This window comes from Dasypus novemcinctus, chromosome 22, assembly GCF_030445035.2.
Source record: "Dasypus novemcinctus isolate mDasNov1 chromosome 22, mDasNov1.1.hap2, whole genome shotgun sequence".
NCBI classification, from domain to species: Eukaryota; Metazoa; Chordata; class Mammalia; order Cingulata; family Dasypodidae; genus Dasypus; species Dasypus novemcinctus.
This window is the reverse complement of record NC_080694.1, coordinates 17865860-17891981: the sequence shown is the minus strand read 5'-3', so window position 1 is coordinate 17891981 and position 26122 is coordinate 17865860. Positions and strand designations below refer to the sequence as shown.

Below are 26122 nucleotides of genomic sequence, written 5' to 3'. Positions count from 1 at the left end.
TTGAACTTGATAATTGAGCTTAATGTGGTTACATAAGTGAATATCCTTGTTTTGTGGGAGGAAGTGGAAGGTTAGGCGATCACTCTCTACCCAACAAAAGCATGTTCATAATCTTAATCTATTCCTGTGTTGTAAACTCATTTTAAATAGGGGCTTTGGAAGATGTTCAGACAAATTTCCTCATTGGCTTTAAATACATACCCAAGGTGTGAAAGTCTAATAGTTTCCTGTTCGATGTCATCAGTATCCTTGTATATTGTGTGATGGATGACCAAGAATTGATGGAAATTGCCACCTGATTTAATCACCATGACTTCAATAAATAGTAGTAAGGAAAGCATCTGAATAATAGTGTTCTAATATAAGGGTTTTAGATGTTACTTGAATGAAAAGATCACATGCACATGAGATACAGAAATTCTATCATTTAAAAATAGAAACATACACATATATAGAGGAAAGCCAATAATAATTAATTATGATAGTGAAAGTCCTTAACTTCACTTACAAAACAATTGCTAACAACTTATAAAAATCATTAAAAGGAAAGTATTTTGACAGCAAATAAGAGAAATTAACCAGTTAACAGTGGTAAAAGCAAAGTAATGAATATCAGACTTCCTCATAATTCTGATCATTAAAGAAATAGTTGGTAAATAGCATTCATAACGTGTCATAGTATATTAAGCTTGTATTTACTTGCAGTTATTTATTTAATTACAGGTCAGGGGTAGTGAAGTAAAATATCCTGTGCAAGAATGCTTAATTTTATGATAAATTACATGTAGAATATATATTTGCTCAGAATGAGGAGAAAAATCATTGCATTTGTATAAAATAAAATAAGATATTGCCATTCATTATAGATGTAATGAAGTACTAAAAAGAATATGAAGAAAAAACAAAAGGTTGGTCAAAAGAAAACATCCTCACTATTCTTTTCTCCCTTACCTAAATTAAAACCAAAGAAATTTAGATGCTATTTGACAGAAACATTTGTTTTTCACTCTGCAAAATTAAATATTTAAATAATTTTACTAAATTATGTTTTAAAAACATTATTTTAATTACATAATGGACAGTGTTAGCTCTTTCTCAAACTGTTCATCATGCAATGAGAATATTCAGCTTTAAACTTCACTTCAGCCAAATACTGATTTTGCCATTGAACACATTCATGAATAGTTAGAAAGGATTATAAAATATTCATCTTTTGAAATTTTCATATCTTGCCGTACTGTAAAATTTTATTTTAAATGATTGAGTTTTTAAAATTTTCTGCCTGGAAATTCTTTATATGTTAATACGAAAGAAAGCATTCCCTATCATAACTTTACTACCTACATAGATGTTGAGCTGTAATATATAAATTAGTCAAATATGTTGAATAATGAAATTTAAAACATTTCAAATATTATATAGTATCTCAAAGTGCTCTTGATTTAAATTTATTTTATCACTAGTACTTATGATTATATTGGTTTCTGATTTATTTGTCATTATGAAAGTATGTTATGATTTTGTCTTTGTAAAATGGCTCATAGGGCATTTCTTGTTAATTACAGTTGTTAATGCTTCCCCAATATTTTGTTTAGAATTGTTTAAAAAAATAAATTTTTCAATATGTAAAAAGTCTATATTTTGCAATTGTTTTAATAAGAAAATAAAGGACTATGCATCATAAGTTTAAAAATTCATTGAATAAATTATAGAGTAAGAAGCGATTGTGAAGATGAAGTTTGAGCACAAAGATTTGAAAATAAAACCAATATAACATATAATTTGAAACAGATTATTGATTAAACATAATATAAAATGAAAATTAAAATATAAATGTTAAAAAGGTAATGAGCTTAAAGATAAACATGAAAATTTACCCTAAATCTTGCGAAGAGAGGAAGGAAATGAAATTTTGCACACATATACATATGCACACACATAAAAGATGAATTTTAAGGAATATGGAGAATAAAGAAGGAAAGAAGAAGAAATAAATAGAAGGGAAGCAGGCAAGTTTTTATTGCTAGTGGCTGACATTTCCTTAAACTATAAAGTGTATGAATCAATGTGTTCAGAAAGAACAATTTATTCTAATCCAGATATATAAAAATTATCTATAAATGGTGTGAAGGATGTTTTTTGTTTACCCATCTATGTACACTGTTTACCCTTTTCCAGCCTGATATTTTTCCTGGAGTCTATATGTTTATGGAGTGCAACAAGGAGATCACTTTTTTGGCTTCCATTTGGATTTTCTAATTCAGGAAAATCAGAGAGAGGGAATTAATTTTAGTTAGGGATGTTTACTCTCAGCTCCCTTTCTGTGGTGCTCCTTGAGGCTGGTTGCATTCTCTAATCAGGTGTTCTTAACAAGGGGTCCATGAGCTTGAATTTAAATTGAAAAAGACATTGTTCTTGTGGGGACATGTTGGTGTGGGTGTGATATATTTATTAAATAATTCACAGTATAGTGTGGACTTAGTAAGGGGTCCATGGTTTTCACCTAACTGGCAAAGGGGCCCATGGAACAAAATTGGTTAAGAATCCCTCCTCTAAATGAAGCTCTTATCTCTACCAGGTAGATTTTCTACCTAGTCTTCACTTTGCTTTTTTTTTTTTCTTTAATATAATGAACTTTATCTTTAAAGAGGTTTTAGACTACAGAAAAGATGGATCAAAAGTATAAGGGATTCCTATATACCCACTACCTTACCTCTCACATCTTCCCCTCTAAATAATATCTTACAAATGTGTGGTAGATTTATTACAATTGCTACTAACCAAGGTCTGTAGTTTACATAGTGATTCGTACTTAATTCCAATGCCCTAAAAAAGCCCTATTTCCACCTATTACTCCCTAACTTCCCCTCAGAACCTCTGACAACCACTATCTTTATAACAATGTTACATGTTATTCTATTACTACAATATTAGTAAGTTTAATTTGTTCATGGTTGCATTATCCCCTTATATATTTTCATTTTTCAACCTTTAGGATTTGGGGGTTGTGATGCCCCAAATGCCTTAGATTGAGAGGGGCTTAGATCATAAGGGACAGATAGAAGAATTGTTTTACTTGCAGTTATAGATATTCTCTGTTCTTTGGGAAGGGGTCATCCATCATCATCATTTTGTTAGTTTTCCTGGGCAAGTCAGATGAACTGGAGAGTAGGTGCTGGCCAAAACTCTTCTGAGATTCAGGGATCAACTGTCAAATGAACCGACCAAAGATTTAAGTCTCTGAGACATATATTTTAAGTGTATAGTACTAATTATTGGCTCATATAAGAGGGATAGAAAAATCAAGTATAGGAAAATTATATATAAGTCTAAGTCTGTCACATTGGGGAAATAGGTTGTCGTATCTTCCAAGGTAAGGCCCACCAACAGGCTGCTACTTTCAAGGGATTTTGTGCCTTGCATGTAGTATGTGATGGCTAAAGACTCATCAGGAGCACCCCTATTTGAGCCTTTGTTCACAGTGGCAGTGCGATCTGCTTTACACATGCATAAGTGTAACCTCTGGGATGACCTCCTGACACATTTTGAAATCTCTTAATCATAAAATCTCTTTTGTATTTGATGTTTTCTTCTTTTAGTAAAGATCTTTTTCCAAATGCATCACTGGTTGGTGCTTGGAACAGATCCCTCAGTGCCAGAAAGGGTCATCCATGGGAGTCGTATCCCATGTGGGGAGGAGAAGGGGAAATGTAGTGAATTTATTTGCTGTGCTTGGCTTAGAGGCCACATTTAAGTAACTACGATGTTTTCAGGAGATAACTCTTAGGCAGCAGTTATTATTAGGCTAAATTTCAATATTATAAGAATAAGGTTCATAGTTAACATGCATTCATATTGAGGACTTAACATATTGGTATGTTTTCTTTTATTAGGTACTGCCTATGTACTCAAGAGATTCTTGCCCCATATTTGAGAAGGTAGCAGGACTCCCCAAGATGGAAGTTTAATATTCTCTTGTTTAATGTGTGGGTCTCCACTGAGATTAAACCCTATGAGAAGATTAACACATTCATATTCCATAGAAGCATGCCCCAGGTGCACCTGGTGTCAAACATACCCTTACCACCTGCAACTCGCATCACAGACACTCCCATGCCATATCTGCCAAAAAAAAAAAACCCAACATTCCTACAATTGTACTTGAAAGTACAGACCTCCACCTCCCCAGAATCCACCTGTTCCTTCCTCCCGCCCTACCCACAGTTCCATGATAGTCAGAACCACACCCCAACACTGGTCACCCTCACACTCCAGCACTGTTGACATCACTCACATGCCTGCACCGCAGTCAGTCCCTTCCACTACCAAACACCCACTTCCACCTTTCCATTGGTTCTGTCCAGATTTGAGCATTGGCTGCTCACTCTCTATTCCCTTCCTGTCTCCTGGCAATCTATCTTTAAGACTCTATCTCTGTATGTCTGCTCAATATGCTTAGGTCATATCAGTAAATCCTGCAATATTTATCCTTTAATACTGGCTTACTTCACTTAATATAGGTCATCAAGATTCACCCATGCTGTTGCACATGTCAAAACTACATTCTTTCTCACTGCTGAGTAATGTTCCATTATATGTATTTCAATATTTTTATTATCCATTCATCTGCTGATGAACACTTAGGTTGCTAACAACTTTTGACTATAATGAATAATTCCATTAGGATGTTGGTGTGCATATATCTGTTCACGTCCCTGCTTTCCATTCTTTGGGCTATATACCTAGTAGTGGGATTGCTAGATCATATGGCAATTCTATAGTTACCTTTAGGAGTCTCTGCCAAACTATCCTATACAAATGCTGCACCATTCTACATTTCCACCAACAGTGAATGAGTGCTCCCATTCCTACATATACTCTCCAACACTTATAGCTTTCTGGTTTTTACTAATAGGGTAAGGTTGTATCTCATTATAGTTTTGATATGCATTTCCTTATAATGAATTATGATGAGCATATTTTCATGGGATTTTCAGCCATTTCCATTTCCTCTCTGTAAAAGTGTCTATTCAAATCTCTTTCCCATTTTTAAATGGGTTGTCTTTTTATTTTTGAGATGTAGGATTTCTTTATATATGTTGGATATTAGACCCTTATTGGATAAGTGGCTTTCAAATTATTTTTCCCATTGAATAGGCTGCCTTTTCACTTTCCTAATAAACTCCTTTGAAGTGTGAAAGTTTTAATTTTTTTAAATTTCTGGTTTATTTATATTTATTCATTGTTCATGTTTTTTTTGTGTAAAGTTTATGAAATCATATCCTACAAGATCTCATGTGTGCTATCCTACATTATATTCTAGGAGCTATATTGTCTTGACTCTTTTATTTGGGTATTTTGTCCATCTTTTGTTAATTTTCACATAGGGTATGAGATGGTGATCCACTTTCATTCTTTTGGATATGGATATCCAGTTTTCCAAGCCCCATTTGTTAAAGAGACCATTCTGACCCATTTCAGTGGGCTTGGTGTCCTTCTTGAATATCAGTTGACTAAATATGCACAGTTCTACATCTGAACTCTCAAACTGATTTCATTGTTCAGTATTTCTATACTTGTGCTATGAAGATTTGACCACTGTAGCTCTTTAGTATGCTTTAAGGACAGGTAGCCTAATTCCTCCAATGCAGACTTTCCTGTTCAAGATATATTTGGTAATTTGAGGTCCCTTACTCTTACAAGTAAATGTGAAAATTGCCTTTTATCCCTTCACTATTGAGAAGTGAGAATGTTAGCTATAAATGTTTCATATACAACTTTTATAATGTTTAGAAAGTTTCCTTCTATTCTTATGTTTCCAAGTGTTTTCTTAAAGAAACAATATTGTATATTGTCAAATTCTTTTCCTATGTTTATTGAAATGATCTTGTGATTTTTTTTTAATCTGTTAATGTGGTATATTACATTAATTTGCTTATGCGGAACCATTCTTCCATACCTGGGATAAAACCCACTTGATCATGGTGTATATTTTGTTTGATGTCTTGTTGAAAATTATTAGCAAGTACTTTGTTGAAGATTTTAACATCTAACTTCATTAGGAGACTTGTCTGTATTTTTCCTTTTTTTGTGTGTGCATGTGTGGTATATTTCTTTATGTGATTTGTTATTAGGGTGAAGTTGGCATCATGGAATGAGTTAGGTAATGCTCCCTACTCTTCTATTTTTTTGGAAGAGTTTAAACAGTACTGGTGTTAGTTCTTTCCAGAATGAATTGGAGAATTTTCCTGTGAAGCCCTGGTCCAGGGCTTTTCAATGTTGGGAGGTTTTAGATGACTAACTCAGTCTCACTATTTGTGATGGTCTGTCGAGTTCTAATGTTTCTTCATTTTTCAATGTACATTGCTTGCACATTTCTAGAAATTTGTCCATTTCATCTAAGTTATCCATCTTACTGGTATTCGATTTTTCAAAGTATCCTCTTACGATACTCTATTTCTGTGAGATCAGTGGTGATACCCTCTCTTTTTTCATTGTTATTGTAGCTAAGGATTTGTCAATTTTATTAATATTCTCAAAGAACAAGCTTTTGGTTTTGTTAAATTTTTCTACTTTGTGATTTTTATTCTCAATTTTATTTAATTCTGCTCTAATATTTGTTATTTCCTTCTTTCTGCTTGCTTTGGGGTTAGTTTGTTGTTCTTTTTGTAGTTCTTCCATGTGTGTAGTTAGGTCTTTGAATTTATCTCTTTCTTCTTTTTTTATATAGGCATTTATGACTATAGATTTCCTTCTCATTAGTTTTGATGTGTTGTGTTCTCATTTTTATTTCTTTCAAAGTAGTTCCTGTTGTCTTTTGCAATTTCCTTCTTGATTTATTGATTGTTTAGTTGTGTTGTTTACCTTCCATATATTTGTGCCTATTCTGGCTCTCTGCTGCTTATTAATTTCTAGCTTTATTCCATTCTGTCAGAAAATTGTCTTTGTATGATTTCAAATAAACAAAAAAGTGGTGACATATAATTAGACAAAAAGGATATGATTTATGAAAACCAAAGGACAAAATGGCAGAAGTAAAGTACTGCCTTTACAGTGATAACGCTAAATATTAATGTCTTAAACTCCCTAACCAATGGTACAGAATGGCAGAATTGTTTTAAAAAAATCTACCTATTTATTGTTACAATAGATGCACCATAGACCCAGAGACAAAAATGCGTTGAAAGTGAAAGTTTGGAAAAAGAAAAAAGGTTGGAAATGGACAAATTCCTTGAAACACACAAGTAATCAACACAGACTCTAGAAGAAATAGATGACATCAGCAGATCAATTACAAATACAGAGATAGATTCAGTCATCAAAAATCTCTCAACAAGAAAAAAAAAAAAGGTCCAGGACCTGATGGCTTGACAGGAGAATTCTACAAATTACTAAACGAATAATTAAGACAAATTCTGCTCAAACTCTTTAGAAAAAACTGAAGAGAAGAGAACACGACCTAACAAATTCTATAAGGCCAACTTCTCCCTAACATCAAAATCAGAGAAAGATAATACAAGGAAAGAAAATTACAGACCAATTCATTTTATGAATATAGATGTGAAACTTACTCAAAATATTTGTGAATCAAATGCAACTGCACATCATAAATATAAAATAGGGTATTTGAATATATCTCAATAAAATTCTTTAAAAAGTAATACATGATAAAATGGATTTTATCTCAAGTATGCAAAGGTGGTTCTATATTAGAACATAAATTAATATAATATACCTCATTACCAAAATGAAGGGGAAAATGCATGATCATCTCTGGTGATGCAGAGAAAGCATTTGACATAATCTAGCATCCTTCCTTGATGGAAAAATAGAGATAAAAATAGAAGAAAACTTACTCCACATGATAAAAGAACTGTATGAAAGAATCAAATATGTTGGAAAAACTTTAGCCAAGGATGTAAAGGACCTGTACACAGAAAAGTACAAAACATTACCAAAAGAAATCAAAGACCTAAATAAACGGAAGGCTAGTCTGTAGTCATGATTGGAAAACTAAATATTTTTAAGACATCAGATCTACCCAATATGATTTAAAGATTCAATACTATCACAATAAAAATTCCAACATTCTACTTTGCATATTGAAAGGTTAATTATCAAATTTATTGGAATTGCAAGGGCTCATGAATAGCTAAGAACATCTTTAAAAGAATAGTAACATTGGAGTACTCAAATTTCCTGAATTTAAAGCTTATCCTAAAACTACAATGTTCAATACAGAATGGTAATGGCATAAGGATAGATATATAAACCAATGGAATCAAATTGAGAGTTCAGAAATAGAAGTTTACACATATTTCAAATTGATTTTTTTAACAAATAAATTTTATTGACACATATTAATAAGCATACAATTCATCCAAAGTGTACAATGGTATTTGCTATAATTACATAGTTGTGTGTTCATCATTTCAGTCATTATTAGAGCATTTTCATTATTTCAATAATTAAACAAAACTAACAAACAAACAAGAACATTCCTCACCTCTCAATCTCTCCAAGCTTCTCCCACTGTTTATAGCTGCTGTTTCTGGCAATTCTATACAAAGTGTATAATCAATAGCTTTTAGTATAATCACAATATTGTACATCCATCATCTCAAAAACTTTAGAACAATTTCATTACTACAAAAAGCAAGACTCCATACACCTTTGCATTCCTTCCTCAGAACTATATAACCACTAGTCTCTTTTCATCTTTATAAATTGATTTATATTTACGTTTTCTATAAATGGAATTATACAATATATAGTACTCTAGATTTGGTATCCTTCACTTAGTATAATTTTTGGGAGGTCTGATATTAACATTTTGTACTATTAATTTACATTTGTTCAGTTTCAAAGAAAAGTGGTCTTATATATGCAATTCTACCCATATTCATATTTCTCATATTTATATTTCACGTATATATTTAATTCATATTAGGGCAGTCATATAATATTTGCCCTTTTATGTCTGGCTTGTTTCACTCAACATAATGTCCTCCAAGTTCATCCATGTTGTCATATGTTTCATGACTTCATTTCTTCTTATTGCTGCATAATATTCTATCATGTGTATACTCCACAATTTGTTTTTTCCATTCATCAGGTGATGAGCACCTGGGTTGTTTCCAACTTTTGGCTATCATGAATAATGCTGCTATGAACACTGGTGTGCAGATATCTATTTGTGTCACTGCTCTCAGTTCTCCTGGGTATATAGCAAAGTGATTTTTGGCAGGGCTCTCATGACCACTCAATTGGGAAAAAGTAGTCTCTTCAATTGATGCTGGTTGAATTTAACATCCAAATGCAAAAGAGCAAAGGAGGACACCCATCGAATAGCAAATGCAAAAATAATTCAAAATAGATTAAAGACTTAAATTTAAGGAAAAGGCTTACAAAACTCCTAGAAGATAATGTAGGGGATTATCTTCAAATCTTGCGTTAGCCAATGGTTTTTTAAACTGTACACCTGTCAGCGGGGAGTCGCGCCGCCTGCACGGATGTTGGTTTCGCTTTCTCGACCACCGCTGACACCGTGGCTGCTGGAAGCCGTCCTCGCACCACCTTTGCGAGCCGTGGGCTGTAGACACACCTCACCAGCCGTGCGCTGGGGACTGCTGGCCGGGGCTGCTAGTCAGCGAAGGGGGACCGTGCTACGAACTCACACAAGCCACTGGCCAGGAGAAGTAGACAGCTTTATTGGCAGAAGCAGGGGCGCCAGGGCACGCGGGCTTATGCGCGATCTGCAAGCGAGTCCGAGGAGGGGATAGTGGACGGGAGTTATATAGGGTGAATGCGGAAACATTATCTGATTGGTTGGGACAGCAATATGTCTATATATGGTAACTATAGATTTACCAGACAAAATGGTGGAAGGAGATGAAATGGCGGTACGGCGCATGCGCACTATCCTCTCCCTGTGACTCAGTGCTTTGAAGACCAACCCTGAGTTTACTCAAGGGCATGTGGGGGCTAGAGTTTACTCACAGTCCCGTGTCTTGTAGCGCAAGTCTCGTGGCTTGGATGGCTGCACTGTTGGGCCTTCCCTCAACACCCAAAGCACAATGAATAAAGTATAAATAGGTAAATGAGAACTCATGAAAATTAAAAAAAAACATTCATACATCGAAGAACCGCACCACAAAACTGAAAGGACTACTACTTAATGGGAAAAATATTTGAAAAATACATATCTGATAAAAGTTTAACATCAAGAATATATAAAGATATCTTAAATCTCAACAATAAATTGTCACAGAACACAATTTAAAAATGTGCAAAAGTCTTGAATAGACATTATTGCAAAGAGGTTATACAAATGGCTACAAAGCAGATGTAAATATATTTCATATCACTAGCTATTAGGGAAATTTAAATCAAAACCACAAGATAATATTTCATTCCCAGTAGAAGGGATACTATTAAAAGGGACAAAATTATAGGTATTGGGGAGCATGTGGAGAAACAGGAACACTTATTCATTATTAGTGGGTATGTAAAATGGTACAGCATGGTTGGAAGACACTTTGTCAGGTCTTCAGTTATCTAAGTTTAGAATTCATGTGGTAACATGGGTGAACCTTGAAGACATTATTATTCTGAGTGATAAAGGCCAGATGCAAAAGGCCAAATATTGTATGATCTCACTGATATGATATATTAGAATTAACAAGTTCATTGAGTTGGAATCTAGAACACAGTCTACCAGGGTCCATGTTGGAGATAGATAATTGCAGTTAATGATTAATTTGTACAGAATTTCTATTTCAGTTAATTGTAAAGCTTTGGAAATGGATGGTGTTGAAGATAACAAAATACTGTGAATGAACTTAACAATATCAAATTATATACATGAATATGTTTAAAAGAGGAAATTTTAGGTTACATATATATTATTAAAATAAAAATTAAAAATTAATAAATAAAACATAAGTGTGAATAACACAACAAACCCTATTATAAACAATGGACTATAGTTCACAGAACAAGAACAAAACTTTTTTCATTAGCTATAACAAATATACCCCACTAATGCAGGGTGTTAATAATAGGTACATTGGAAAAATATACCTAACATAAACTATGGACCATAGGTAATAGTATAATTTTAATATTTTGCATCAGTTGTAAAAAAATTCCCATACTAATGCAAAGTGTCAACCATAGGGGGTATTATGGGAAACTGTATTTTTGGCATGATTTTTCTGTAACACTGCAACTTTTACAATTAAAATTTTAAAATAAGAATTATATACAACAAAATTTAACACCAAGAAAGGAAGATCAAATAAAAGTTTCTGCAGATATATATGAAAGCTGAAAGAATTCCTTTCTTACAGTTTATACCTTTTATTAGAAAAATTAAACACAACTTAGCATCAACAATTTTAAGAACAATATTAAACCTGATAAGCAACAAAAATCAGACTAAATGTGTAACAAGAAACTAATGGCCTTTCTATAATCAACATTTCATTATCTACAATGTCTTTGTACAAAGGGGGGAAATCAATGGTTTACAGCCATGCCACATTTAAAATGAATTTGAAATAGCAATTTCATATAATTACCATCCTCAAGACAATCATTAAAACAGTAATTAAGATTCCACAAATTTAAAATATTTCACTTAAATTAAAATGTATTGGGTATACACTGAAGTCTGAGTTTCAAAAGTGATTCCCCTCCCCCAAAAAAAGGGGGCCAACACTTAAGGTAGGGTATTTAGTGTAATTTTCCCCTAAAAAGTTAAAGCTTTTGTTAATGATAGTCACATAATTTCTATGCTATCTAGTCTGTTAATAATAAAACCATTATTTGGATGTGAGTGTGTGTCGGTATCTGTTTCTTCACATAAATTATAGGAAACCAGAGAGGACTTTTGTTGCAAAGCTTTTATAGTTCCAAACACAGAATTGTGCTACACTGGAAAAAGAGATCAGTGCTGACACTTACAGTACTTATCAGGGAAGTCATTAGTTTTCACAGCATCATCTGCTTAAAAGGTAAAGCATCTAGGCATATAATTTCCCATCAGTGTGTCCATTTAAAAAGCATGGTGCTTTCTTAGGTTTTATTTGTTTTTCTATGAACAGTTAGAGAGCTAATTTTTTCCCAAAGGGATTGTAAGGCATATTTTATACATTTTGCTTATTTGCTCTGTCCTGCATTTGTACCCTGTTGCCATTAGATTTTTTTTTAATGGCATATAAAAACATTTTTGGTGATAGAACATCAGTAATCCAGACAACTCTATAGCAATGGTGGAACAAAATTTGACTCCCTTGACATTCACAAGCTCAAGAAAAATGAGGCCTGCGTAATACACAGAGAGCAGAAACCTTTCATTCAATACAACCACAACACAAAGATCTCTTCCCACAAAAAGATGTAAGAATTCTAAACCAAGAGATTGCTCCCTTGTGGTGTCTCCTCAAAAGTTAGGAGGGAGAGGTTTAGTTAAGGCCTGAAAGTTACTCCTAGTCTTGATTTTAATGCCCCGTTATGGCATCTTTCATCAAAGAAATTATGAGCATGTTTCAACATCTCTTGGTGAAGGAATCATTACAGATATCACCTTCCATATCTAGTAGGAAAGTGGCCTTAGATGGCTGAGTGGAAGAGGAAAGAGCTGTATCTTTGAGACAGCTACTGTGCCTGCACTGAGAAAATGCCATTTGACTTGCAAACTAAATATAGAAGTCAAATTGTTAGTGGAGAAGAAATGGTGCCACCATGACACAATTTCATTTTTACATAGTCTGTTTTCCTGCCCTTAACCACACTTTTATCACTGTGGGCAATGATTGAGAGTCAAATTTTGCACCTTAAAGCAAGGTCACAGTAATTATGGAAAAAATTATCAACACTTGGAAAGTTTGGAAAATGCGACATTAAATGTATGTGCTAGAGTGAGAGAGACAGACAGAGAGAGAGAATGTTAACACACACAAGTCCAAATGAAAAAATAAAACATCTGCTTTTTATGAGCAAACATATTCAAAACAAGGGGCAACAGTGGAGGCTGAGGTAGCTGAAGATTCCTAGTTTAAAAAAAGTACTACATCCAGATGCATTGATGAACCAAATCTCTCTGAGAAACTTTTACAAAATATCCATTGAACGATGTTCATGAAACCCACATGGTATTAGAAGCTCAACAGCTTCAGAATTTCAGTTGTCTTGATGTTCCAGCATCCTCTAAGGAGTATTCCTGTGTAAGTTTTCCGTTTGCAGTTCCCATGTGTGTTCATGGATGGGATTATCAGAAAGGTCTGTCATCTTCAGTCTGTAGGCATGGCTTGTGTTTTCATGCCTGAATCACACCCATGACCATCACATATTTTCTTATTGAATCCACAGAACAGGCAAGAATTGTTAGAATATTAGTCAAGAAAACTGTTCCAGGCAGCTCAGTGGGGCACAGGAGGAGCCAGGAATTCAACCTAGGGGTGTTCTGACTCCAAAGCATCCACATCAAGCCAACCAACCTCCAAATGGAATCTTCTCAGGGTGGAAGGGCCCTCACAGGGGAGGGAGTTGAGAGGGAAGGTCCATGTATCCTCTGGACTTTCTTAGCTTAAACTTCAAACTCACCTCCCAGGTCAAACCAGTGATCACTTGCAGCATCCTGCACTTCCTTATGGTTCCACTGGGATCACCGACTGTCTGGGAAATTTGTCCACAGTCTGTGTCCCCAACCTCACCTGTCCCCAGGACATGTCTATCTGGTCTCTGCTGCAGCTCAGTGCCTCCCACAGGCCTGGCATGATGTACTGCCAATGAACATTGACATGAGATGGGGTCCAGTGCAAGACACTCAAAAAAAAAACTGGTTCCTCGGACAATTTATGTGCCAGGCAGTGGGCCAGGTGCTGGGGAGATAACTGTCCTCCTGGATTTTAGTTTGCCAGGGGTTTTCCAAGTGTGACCCCTGGACCAACAGCATCAGAGATACCTGGGAGCTGCTTAGAAATGCAAATTCATGGCCCCACCCAGACCTACAGACTCAGATGTCCTGAGGGGGGAGCTCATCCCTCCAGTTAAGTCTCATACAGGCTCACTGAGCACAGCTGGGGTGAAAGAGGCAAACAGTGGACTACAGTCTAAGGCAATTGCCTGAAGGAACCCTGTAGGAAGGTCCCCCTTCCCAGGAGAAGGAAGGGCTTCCCTGGGGAAGAGGTTTTTAAGTTGAGTTAGAATGAAGAAAAGTTTCCAAATACAACATTTCCATATCTTGATGAAAAAGTCACAGGTGGGGATGAAGCAGGCTAGTAAGATAGAGAATTAATAGATGGATCTGGAACCTGACAGGAGGTCCATGTGGACATCAGAAGCCCCCAAGATGGCTGCTAGAAGACCCCATCATCAAGATTCTGGTATCCAGAATAAAAACTTCTTCTGGGAGCAAGGAAAAGTCCTGGATGTTCCTTAGGGAATTTATCACTGGGTTCTCACTAGGGGATTGATGGGAGGAGTAATCAAGCAAAACAGCAAATAGCTGGAACCCCTCCCCTGCCATTAGCAACGGGGTGGAATAATCAGTAGTTTATAAAGCAAACCATGAGGCCTGAGGGTGCTCTTGCCCTGCTGTCTTGCCTCTGGACCGGTTCCTGCCCTCTGTGGGCTTCTCTCATCATTTTTCCTCTGCCACATGGCCACGCAAGTAAACCTAGGGATTTATAATCTATAATGGTGAATTGTAGCTTGTAAATGAGCCCCTTTTTCCTTTTTTACCCCTTCCTCTCTACCTGGGACCCCTGCTCTGTTATTTTCTCTCATTTCTCTTCCCTCCCTACCTGAATTACTGACCTAACTCACCCAGTGTGCTCTTGAAATTCATTTCTGCAGCATAACCAAGAATCTAGATAAAATCTGATAAAAGCATGACTCATAATTTCCCAATTTCATCATTTTAACAGTCTAAAAAGGAGAGTAATTAATAATCCAATTGTCAATTTTCAGTAAATAAAGAAAAATTCTTTGAAAATTATGAAAAAGTACCTTCTAAATTACAATTAAAACAAATCAAACTATTATAATATACTCCAGATCCTGGGAATAAGTATGCTTTTGAGGTTAATCAAAATCTTAGCATTTTATTAAAGAAAAAACAGAACTTTTCTTGCATAAAAATAATGGTTTCAATTTTATTTAGCTTAGATGCAACCTTCCTAGCTTTATAGAAGAGAAACAAGTTATTTTCAGGTATTAGGTCATCCTCCATCCTTCAATTTCCTCCTTCTAGTTCTTGGTGATATTCTTACTGCAGGGGAAAGGGACATAGCTCAGATCTTCTGTAACTACTTCCTGCTGAGATTATAGTCATTGTTTCTCTCCATGTTACTAGGATACAAAGAAAAAAATTGTATGCAAATCAGAAATGATGAGATGCAACCCTCTCTTTCTGCCAAATTCCACTTTTGGTGGTCAACAATATCCTGTTGAAGCAGTGAAGTATGCAAACCAGCTTCAATCGTTTGGCTGGACTTGCACAGAAGAAGTCCCTCGCTGTCCTTACTTCAACTTGCTTAATTAACATAGTAAATTTCCCAAGCAGGGGTGGAGTTATCTGCCCCCTTTTTGATCATGCAGTGTGTAGCAAGCATGATTTCCTGATCATACTAATCATACAATTATATAACCAGCTATGTGTGTTCACCTAGGTGCATAAACACTAATGCAAAATCAATGCAAATGCTAAGTAGTAACTTGGGTATTTAAGCAAGAGTGAAATTGCAGCATTGGGAGTGGAGGCTGAGTCACTTTAGACAGACCTTGGCTCCTTTCCTCTGCAGATGTAATAAATGTGAGTTTGCCTAACTTGTGTTGAAGTTTTCTTTATATCATCTCTGGTTATCCATAAAGGCCCTGCCTTGAGGCCTAACAATAACAAAAAGTTATAACCTGTTGGAGGCGACCTCAATCTGCATGTTAATGTGGTGTTAAGGGAAAGATAATCTTGATTCATTGGCAATCTTAGGGGTTCATAAAATAATGAAGAAAGCAGTTATTTCTGAACTGCCAAAGTAAAATACCTGCTAATTAATGTAATCCTGGTAAAGGTGTAGAAGTAAAATGTAAAGTACTAAAATAGCTAAGTTCATTTGATGTTTATATTACATTGGAAGTATTTAGAAAGTGTATGAAAATTCAAATGGATAGACTTCAGTATTGTCAAACTCTCCTGTGCACGCACACAGATCCAAATACTTTGCATGGTCCCTCTCCTTTTGAGTTATTCACTAGGTGGTCACTCTGGCCATTAATACAATGAAAGTATCTACCACATCTCGACATGATCCTGAAGTGGGTGGACAGTACAATCCAGTTTTGGACTCCTGCAGCAGCCAACAATGGCTCAATATGACCAGATTTACAATGATATTGCCTCCAGACTGGCTCTGTTTCGTAGTCCTGAAGCATGGTATGCACCAGGCCAGTGAAACACTAGGGTCTCTCTCTAGCATCACTGGTGTCAAAGCATGCTGACCGTGTGGACATACCAAGTGGAGCAATAATTACCAAAGTAATATGAGTAAACCTTAAACAAACATAATTTTTCCATAGGAAGACAACATGTATGGTATTGCAAACCTGGAACTTAGATCTGTTAACTGCAGCTCAAATAAGAACTTGTGCATTTATTAGTATTAAGTGCTGTACCTGTATACCTGGTGAATTTAACAATATCTCTTATATCTAGATCGTATGCAGAAGGATACTGAGTATGTTGAAAGTCTCAGGAAACTTAATTCATTTTCTAAACAGTTGATGGATGTGCCTGTAAGATAAAAGAATGGCTCTCTAAAGAATTGTATTTTGGTTGACATATGCTTGTCTTGTTGTTACCTATATTTTCTTTGTGAGCTTATGTCTAGGACAGTACCTCTCCTCATTGTTCTCTTAGCTGTCCTAAGCATAACCACTGCTGTAGGAACAGGAGTTGGCAATTTATACTTCAACCCAGGAGGTCTACCTCAATCTCTCTAGAATTAACCAATAGCATAAAAGAACTCAAGAAAGAATGCTATTTCCCATCGGATTTGAGAGGATGTTGCCTCTGAAATCATACTCAATATCCTGGATGTAGAAGGGAAGCAGAGTTTGGAGAGCTGGTAATGAATCTGGGGAGAAATTATAATAAAGCTGAGTGTAACATTTTGCTAATATACAGTGGTGATGGTGGAACAGCAATAAGAATGTAACTACCATCACTGAAGTTTAAGTGTGAATGTGGTGGAGAAGGAAAGTTTTGGGCCATCCATGATGATTAAAGGAAAGCTAGAGGGTCAAACAGGTGACTACATCCTATGGAGCTCTGGAGTGGCCAAGGATTGTGGTTAAGTTTACAGTTATAAGAGTGTCCTTTAAGGATCTGTAACAAAATATGACATTCATAAAGGATGTTGATAATAGGGTGATATACGGGGAAAAATTCACCAAAAACATTCTTCAACGGGATATGAATATATTCATGTTGTCATAGATATGTTTCTTTATAGATTGATAGAAACAAAATATTAAACTCCCTGTCCTCAAGAGTTCTGCTATTTTCTCAGATAAAATGGCAAAAACCTTGCAATATATAGGCAGTGTTTAATAATGAAAATAGGCCAATATGCCAAACCCACATAAGTACAATGCTTGTACTTATGAAACTTAGTCCTGTAAAAATGAAACTTAGCCTAATTATAACTAATGTGTAATAGTTACCTACTGAAAACCTCTTTGGTACTGAAACAAGGCTTCTTTCCAAGCCAAACTCAGCAAATATCTACCAACTTTCTTCTTGATGTGGACATGACTCCCATGGATAAGCCTCCCTGGCACTAAGGGATTATTGTCAAAATGATAAACATCAATGCATTTGGAAAAAGAATGAGCAAAAGGGGAAAACATTAAGTACAAAAGAGTTTTTATGGCTAAGAATTATCAAAGTGAGTCAGTAGGTTCTTCAGGAGGTTACAATTATGAAGTTCTCAGGCAGATTTCAGTAACTGCCTCAGTAAACAAAGTCCCAAACAAAAGAGCTTCTGAGGGCTCTAGGAACATCTAGACACTATAAGGAAGACAAACAGCCTCATGAAATGAATACCTTCTCAGAAGGCCCTATTTGGGAATATATGAAAATCTATTTCTGTGATATAAGATATATTCATTTATAATTCCCTTACTCATGGTTTTAGTCCTTTTAGTTGAGCCTATAATTATCACTATACCCACTAAATATATGTCTGAGAGACATAAATATTTGGATTGTTCATATGCCAGTTGAACTCTGAATCACATTAGCTTTGTAGCCAACACCTGTTCTCCAGTTATTTGGAATTGCTCTGAAAAAAATAACAAAATGATGATGGTGATGGACAATTCTCATCCCCCAAATTAAGGAGTATCTACAACTGCAAGTAAAACAGTTCCTTCCATTTACCACATATCTAAGACCCTCTCAACCTGAAGCAGTGAGTGTAGATATCTTTCCAAATTCCTCAAGACTGAGGAATGAACAAACATAAGGTAGTAGTGTACCCACAGATCATATTAGATTTATTTTTATTGTAGTTATTATGATGTGGTAACAGAAGGACTTGTAATATTGATATAAAATTAGGGTTTAGCATAGTTTCAGAGGGGCTGGGAAGGGATGAATAATAAATAGTACACAGCATATTTTAAGGCATTAAAATTGTATTGTTTGATACTGTAATTACAGATACATGACATCATGTATTTGACAAAGTGTATAAAATTGTACAGTGCTAGTTATAACCATAATGTGAACTATATACCTTGATTAGTAGAAATGCTTCAATATTGATTCATCAATTGTAACAAATGTGCCACACTAACTAAATGTTAATAATAGTGGAAAATGTGTGTGTGGGTGTGTGGGTATTATATGGAAATCCCCTATACCTTTAATTAAATTTTCTATAATCTAAAACTTCTCTAAAACAAAGTATAATATTACAAAAAGAATAAGTTTTCAGACTGCATTAAATGCAAGAAGAAATGAAAAATCCTGAAAGGATAAATATATGGGTGGCAGAAGTTGTGAAATTCTCTTTAATAGGAAGACATGATAATTCCAAAGTTGTATGCACTTATAGTCATAGCATCTAAACATATACTACATAAAACGACATAACACAAAGGAGAATTTTAAACCATCTAAAATCGTAATTGGAGATTTAAATACAATTAGGTCAGTATGTCATACATGAAATAAACATCAGTTGAGGTATAAAGAACTTGAAGTATATAATTGTCTAAATTTTTCTAATAAGCACATATATAAATTAATGTCCCAGGGTATAGAATATACATTCTTTTCAAGTACCTTTTGAGCATGTTTCAAAACAAATCATATACTGGGCTGAAAACCAATATATTTCACTGATTTAAAATTGTAATGTGTATGTCATGTGAGCACAGTTAATTTAAATTGGAAATCAATGACAGCAAGTTAAGTGGTACTTTTAAGAAACATGAAACAGGTTGTATTTTCCTGACAGGATCTGACTGATAAACTCAGCCATTATTGTCAAAAATGAAGGACAGATATCATAACACTTCCTAATATGCACCATGTACCAGGCACTATTCCAAATGCTTCCAGTTCCATGTGTCACACTCTCAAGAGGCTCCTGAGGGTGGACACTGATGCTAACATCTTAACAGATAAAGAAGTGAGACACAAGAAGTGCCATGAAGTGCCATGGCCACAGAGTTCAGAGATCACTGTGCTGGTCTTTGACCCCAGGATGGTAAATGATATTTGATCCCTTGATATAAACATTTGAACAATTCCATATTGGCTGTTTGCCCATTAAACAAATACCATGAGTTGGCCTCAATAGTGAGAGTAAAAAATCATCCCATGCCTCAGAGGAGCATGCTGAGGAGGAGAGAAGAACCTGGTTTCCAGGCCTCTAACAGAGGCCTTGTTCTGCTCCTTGTTCTCTAGAATCCAAACGATATACACAGCTTCACATATATTAATATTTCTTGATAGACAAAAGTGTTTTATGCACCATTTCTAATTAGGACCTCTTTCCTTACCAACTGGAGCAATTATCTCCTTCACATTTTCCCTGGGCACTGGCTGTTACTGATGCCAAGGATTGTGTCCAGGGGGATTTCTCTAATTCATGTCCACAGTTTTTAACTAAACCTGAACAGAGGACATTGTTATAAAACAAAATGTTTCTTGCCACAATCTCAGTCATCTCAATTATAAATACCCCCTCAGGCTTGCCTGCACCTAAAATAGGATTGAATCATGCCAGAATTCCAGAATTTCCTATTTGTATAAGACTATTAATTTGTTTAGTGTTTTTTTAATTAATTTTTCTTCTTCTTCACCTCTTCCATGAATCACCCCCAAAACTCTCCTGCACTGCTCACTTTTTTTGAGTGAAACTGTAATTAAATTAGGATACAAAATATAGATAAGAAAGATGTTCACAAAACAAGACCAATACCTTTTACATTCATCATATTGAAACCTCATTCTAGCAGCATTGATAACTCTTAATGAAAGTGCAGAGTGAATGGATAACACAGCACCAGATGGAGCCAATGTGAGCAAAAGAGGTAGGGAGAGGAGCAGCTCTGCTTGTTGCCCATGGTTTCAGTGTGCAAAATACTTTTTAAAAATTATGCAAACATTTAATTTTAGTGAGTTTTGTTTTACCTTAAAAACTGGAAATATTTGTGTATATTATTGCTATTTAGTTAATACTTACACCTGTCTGCCTATTTTCTTTGCTTGGCCAAGCTCTGTTTTATATATTCAGGTATTTTATATATTCAAAATAAATAAGTGAATCTCTATCATAAATATAAACTCTATACACAATGACTTATATTGCAGGAGTAATTCTAAAGATTCCTTAATATATAGGCAATTATTACTGAATCAACCACAAAGCTTACAGTCAATTTTCTGCATATTATTTTTCCAAAAATACTGAGTTAATCATAAATACATTAAATTTAAATGGAAGGATGGGTGAAAAAATACATGAATACCTATATTAATGACCAAAATATTTCTTACAATTGTTCAGAATGGAAATATATTCTTCATGCCTTTGCAGAAAAACCAGTAACTTGCTTTTTCACTTGGAGTAATAAGAACTATGCAATAGTCTGCTTACCCTAGGAAAATTTTACTGTGCTGGGTATCCCCCTGCTGAACCAGTCTTTTGGGACTCAAATGATTTCAGTCATTGCCTATTCAAAAATTAGTTCAGAACTTTTCTTTTTTCTCATATTAATTTTAAGAGAAAGTTCGATTAGCAAAGGCAGAACACTAGGTTTTTCTTCCATTTCTTTGCCTGTTTAAAAATTATAGCCCTATAAGAATAAGATGGAAAATCTGCAAGTGCTGAAGAGAACACATGCTTAATTCTTCTGTCAGTGATTCATAGTTCTTATTTAGTTTTCTTCAGCATAGCTATCATTTGAGTCCTGTCTTTGTTATATTTTGTACATATTAAATTAATGAGGTTGACATTATTGAAAATTCTATAGATAAGGAAACCATGTTTCAAAGATGTTCAAGAGGTTCCTAGAGCTACAATGCAAGAAAATGTCAGAATTGAGGCAGAAACATAGCTTCCCCTGAAGTCCATGAATTTTTAGCATGGCTACTTTGACACATGGGATTTCAATCAAGAAACCTAAAATTGGTGATTGTGAAATAAAGTATTCAAACTGTGGAATCCTATTCCTTTTCTATAATATGATAGTAGTGGTCTGATAATTAAACATGTAGTAGGAAACTATCTAATTCTGTCATAACTTACTCAAGTTCTGAAATACATTCCTGTTTATGGGAAAACGTAATATTTTATACATCACAGAGAGCATCACATTTCATGTTATTCTACTGAATAATTTTATTAAATAAATATTAACTTCCACAAATAATATCTACTTATCTAAAGCTGCAAGTAAATATACTAGCAGTCATTTTTCTTATTTTCTAGAACTCTGAAGATTGATTGTGGTGAATTTAATGACTGCCTGAATAAAAAAATCATTCAGCCTACCTGTTTCAGGCAAGCTCATCATTCCCAGGAATTTTTTTATTACAAAATATTGGCATAGATATCTGTGGTAATAAAATGGCCTTAGATAGAAATTTCAAATAGTACAAACTGAAACAAATGGTAAGCGGAAGTACAGCCATTCTCCAGTAGCTACTACCAAAGGAATGTATTTTAAGGATTTTTGTAACATTTTCAGATTCATTTTTAAATGTTTTCTAATATTAAATTAGTGTGGTGGTTGTTATTGGAGATATTTCTTGGAAACCTTTTCCAACAGATTTCTATGATGCCATAAAGTCTTTCTAAGTTGTTCTAAGTCCAATAACTCACTGATTGAACTAATGTATTTTATAATAACCTGGTGGAGGTCCAAAACATTATCAAGTTCTATCAATTTTAAGTAGTGTGATATGTTTTGAAAATAGATTATTGCAACTGATATATTACCAGAAGTCAGAAAGTAATAAATTACATCATTAAATTATTCAAGGAATTTTATTTAAGAAATAAACTTAAGAATAATAAAGTGTTCATCTTACTGACTTGCCAGAATTATTAAAGATAATGATTACAATCTGTGTAAAGGATAAGGTGGAAAAAAGAATGAAGTCTTTAAGAAGAGGAAATGACAGGGATATAGCAGAAGAACATTAAATGAGAGCAGAATAATGGAGTAGATAAGGTGAAAAAAGGTACAGAGAAGAAGGTAGAAGGAGCTAATTCTAAACTATGAACTTTGGAAGATCATAAGAAAACACAATTTAGACATCACTATTGAGAAAGGAAACTTTGTCCCCTACACCCATGTATCTTTTATGAAATGTGTGACTAAAGCACTGTAAAGGGGAATCAATGTAGGTTAGAGATGTGGTACCAGGGGCGGAGATCCTTATAGCACACTACAGAGTTGAGGAAGTATAGGAAGCTAAAGACTGAAGTAACACTCACTTGGTCTTCAAGGTGGATGTTACCGAAATGAGAAGCTTACATGCTAAGAGAAGTCAGATTGCTAAGTTTCAAATAAAAATCAGAGAAGGCAAAATAAGACATTGTTTGAAAAAGGCTAATGAAAGAAAATTGCAGAAAAAACAAGATATTTAATTATTGGATCAGAATTTCAGAATACATATTTTGAACAGGGAAACCTAAGCATTTATTTAAATTCAAAAACATGGAAAAGAATGAAAAAGAGGCATTTAGTGGGAAATGGCATCAGTGCAAGAGGCGAGAGAATGAAGACTAGAGTCCTAGAAATGGATTACTCTGCTCAAAAAAAGCAGATAAGGGAGGAAAGTGAGTGAAAATGCATAGCAATATTTTATTGGTATACTTAAGTTATTAGAATAGGATATCTCAGGAAATTTAAATAGATATGAAACTATGTTGATATTTGTAAGAGCCTGGGAAACAGATATTTTACTGTATTAGAAGCGTTAGAAAACAGCTCATAATAAATTTTTCTAAATTGCAACAGTCAGACAATATAGGGAATACGGATAGGAAATGTAGAAATATGGAATCCTAGGGAAATTAGTTTGAAAGGTATTTGTTTAGCACTTAATATTCAATATGTCGGAAATCAATGGAGTGATGTTTCAGCTCTGTATCACAGTGATTTAAACATCTTAAAACACTGCTCTCCTGCCTCCAGAAGAACTTGGCAGGTTGCGAATGAATTGTACAAGTAAATGATCAGTTGACATGAGGGGCTGGGATTCGTATAGGAGGAAACAGTGAAACTCAGGAGACTTAGGAGAGCTGATGAAGGAAATATGCCATGTCTCAAGGTTAGCTGCCCACATAAACCTTGTTTTGAATGCCTGTCCTTTCTCCTACATTTCCATGTAAAATTTATTTTCTTGAATTGTAACTGGACTAGTCTTGGCACTTTTAAATTGTTTATATTAATTCTCAATTTTCAGGGTTATGTTGAGAATTAGAGTAAGTAATATGTGAATAAGAGTGAAGAAATTTCATAGGGAATTATAAATAAAAAATGGGGCTTGTATTATTCATTTGTTTGCTTATATGATCTTGGCTAAGAAAGGAAGAAATACAAGCTACAAAAAGTTTAATAAATATTCAAGGGGGAGGGTTCTTGTTAAATCCAGTGTCAAAATAAAAAGTACACGTTAACAGATGCAAGGCAGAAACATATGCAGCAAATAAGAATGTAGTCATCAGAGATAGCAATTCTTAAGAGAATTTCAAAGTGAAATCAGTATCAAAATTTATATTTGAGGAAGTGGAGAAAAAAACAAACTTCCACCTTGTGGGCAAGTAATGGATTACAACCACATGTAAAATTTGGAGGGGCTCTCATTCAATAGTAACCTTCTATACTTATCCAGATTGTGATTGGTGATCAGTTAATGCCATTCAGTGTTAACACTTAGAGAATACTTCTAATGAGTTGATAAATATAGACCTTACCTACATTAACTCAATCTTCCACTATACCAACTGTTCTGCAAGTAGGTACTATATAATGAAAATTAACCAAATTCTACATACTCTTAAACAATATTTTTGTACTTTTTATTGCAGCATATATACAACTCAAAATTCTCCATATTAATCATTTTATATTAGTTACAATCATTTGATATTAGTTACAATCAAAATACTGTACAACCATCATCAAAATCCCAACATTTTCATCACTTAAAAGAGGAATTCTGCTCTCATTAAGCAATAAATTTTTCTCCCACCCTATCCCATACTTGTTGTAAGCTGTAATCTACTATCTGTCTCTATGAACTTTTTTTCTACCCTGGAAATAAGATATAGAAGCAACAAGAGTAAGGATTTTAAAGCAACACTATGTTAATATATTCAGGTTAATTATTTTCTCTCACATTGATTCTCCATTATTTCCTGATGTCCAAAGCACAGTCCTCAAAGATGCCCAATTCTACCACTGTAACAGACTTCCTGCTTACAAGATTTTCTGAAGTTTGGGAGGACAGAGTCTTGCACACCATGCTATTCCTTCTGATCTACTTGGCAACCCTGATGGGCAACTTTCTCATTGTCACAGTAACCACCCTGGATAAGAAACTTCACATCCCCATGTTCTTTTTCCTTAGAAATCTTTCTGCTTTGGACATGTGTTACATTTCCGTGACAATACCCAAGGCATGTGTCATCTTCCTGCCCGAGAACACAGCAATCTCCATGGCAGGATGTGCAGCTCAGATCTTCTTTCTGCTTTGGTTTGCTTATATAGAGCTGGTTTTGCTCACCGTCATGGCCTGGGACCGCTATGTGGCCATCTGCCAGCCCCTCCACTACTCTGTGATCATGAACCCTTGGCTCTGTGTCCAGATGACACTGGCTGCCCTACTCAGTGGTGTGGGCTCTGCAGGATTCCATACTGGAAACACCTTCCGGCTGCCCTTCTGTCAGTCCAATGTGGTCCATCCGTTCTTCTGTGACATGCCTTTTCTACTGAAGCTCTCCTGCTCTGACACCTTAAGCAATGAAATTTCTCTTTTTATCTTTGCAGTTGTTATTGATGGTGGCTGCTTTGCTTTCATCACCATGTCTTATATTCACATATTTTCTACTGTGCTTAAGTTTCCAACCAGAGGAGAACGAGGAAAGGCCTTTTCCACCTGTGTGCCTCATATTCTTGTGGTGACCATCTTTCTCAGCTCAGCTGTTGCTGTGTATATGAAGCCAACCTCCAGCTCACCCACAATTCAGGACATGATCACATCTGTGTTCTATTCTATAGTCCCTCCTTTTTTGAACCCTATTATCTATAGCCTTAGAAACAAGCAGATAAAAGAGGCTGTAAGGAAAATGATGAGCAGAAAGCTGTATTTGGGAAAGCCTTAGGATAATTATTTCAAGATAATCCCATGTTGATGAGGTTATTTGCAAAATGCAAAATTAACTTTATTGCCTATTTCCAATTGTTGAGAACTTAAGTGAGTTCTAAGGAATAGTATTTTACTATGAAACTGCATAGAAACAAAACAAACATACTTTTTTTTGAGGTTTCCCCTCTAAAATTTGCATATACACTGATGCCTGAAACATCA

The 26122-nt window shown here is 34.9% G+C and overlaps 1 protein-coding gene across 1 annotated transcript; it reads left to right on the top strand.

Moving 5' to 3' along the window:
• The first annotated feature begins 24977 nt into the window (after positions 1 to 24977).
• LOC131273005 (olfactory receptor 14C36-like) lies at positions 24978 to 25916 on the top strand. The gene has a single exon (XM_058285103.1). It carries the CDS (start codon positions 24978 to 24980, stop codon positions 25914 to 25916), a length of 939 nt encoding a protein of 312 aa, XP_058141086.1.
• The last annotated feature ends 206 nt before the right edge of the window (positions 25917 to 26122 follow it).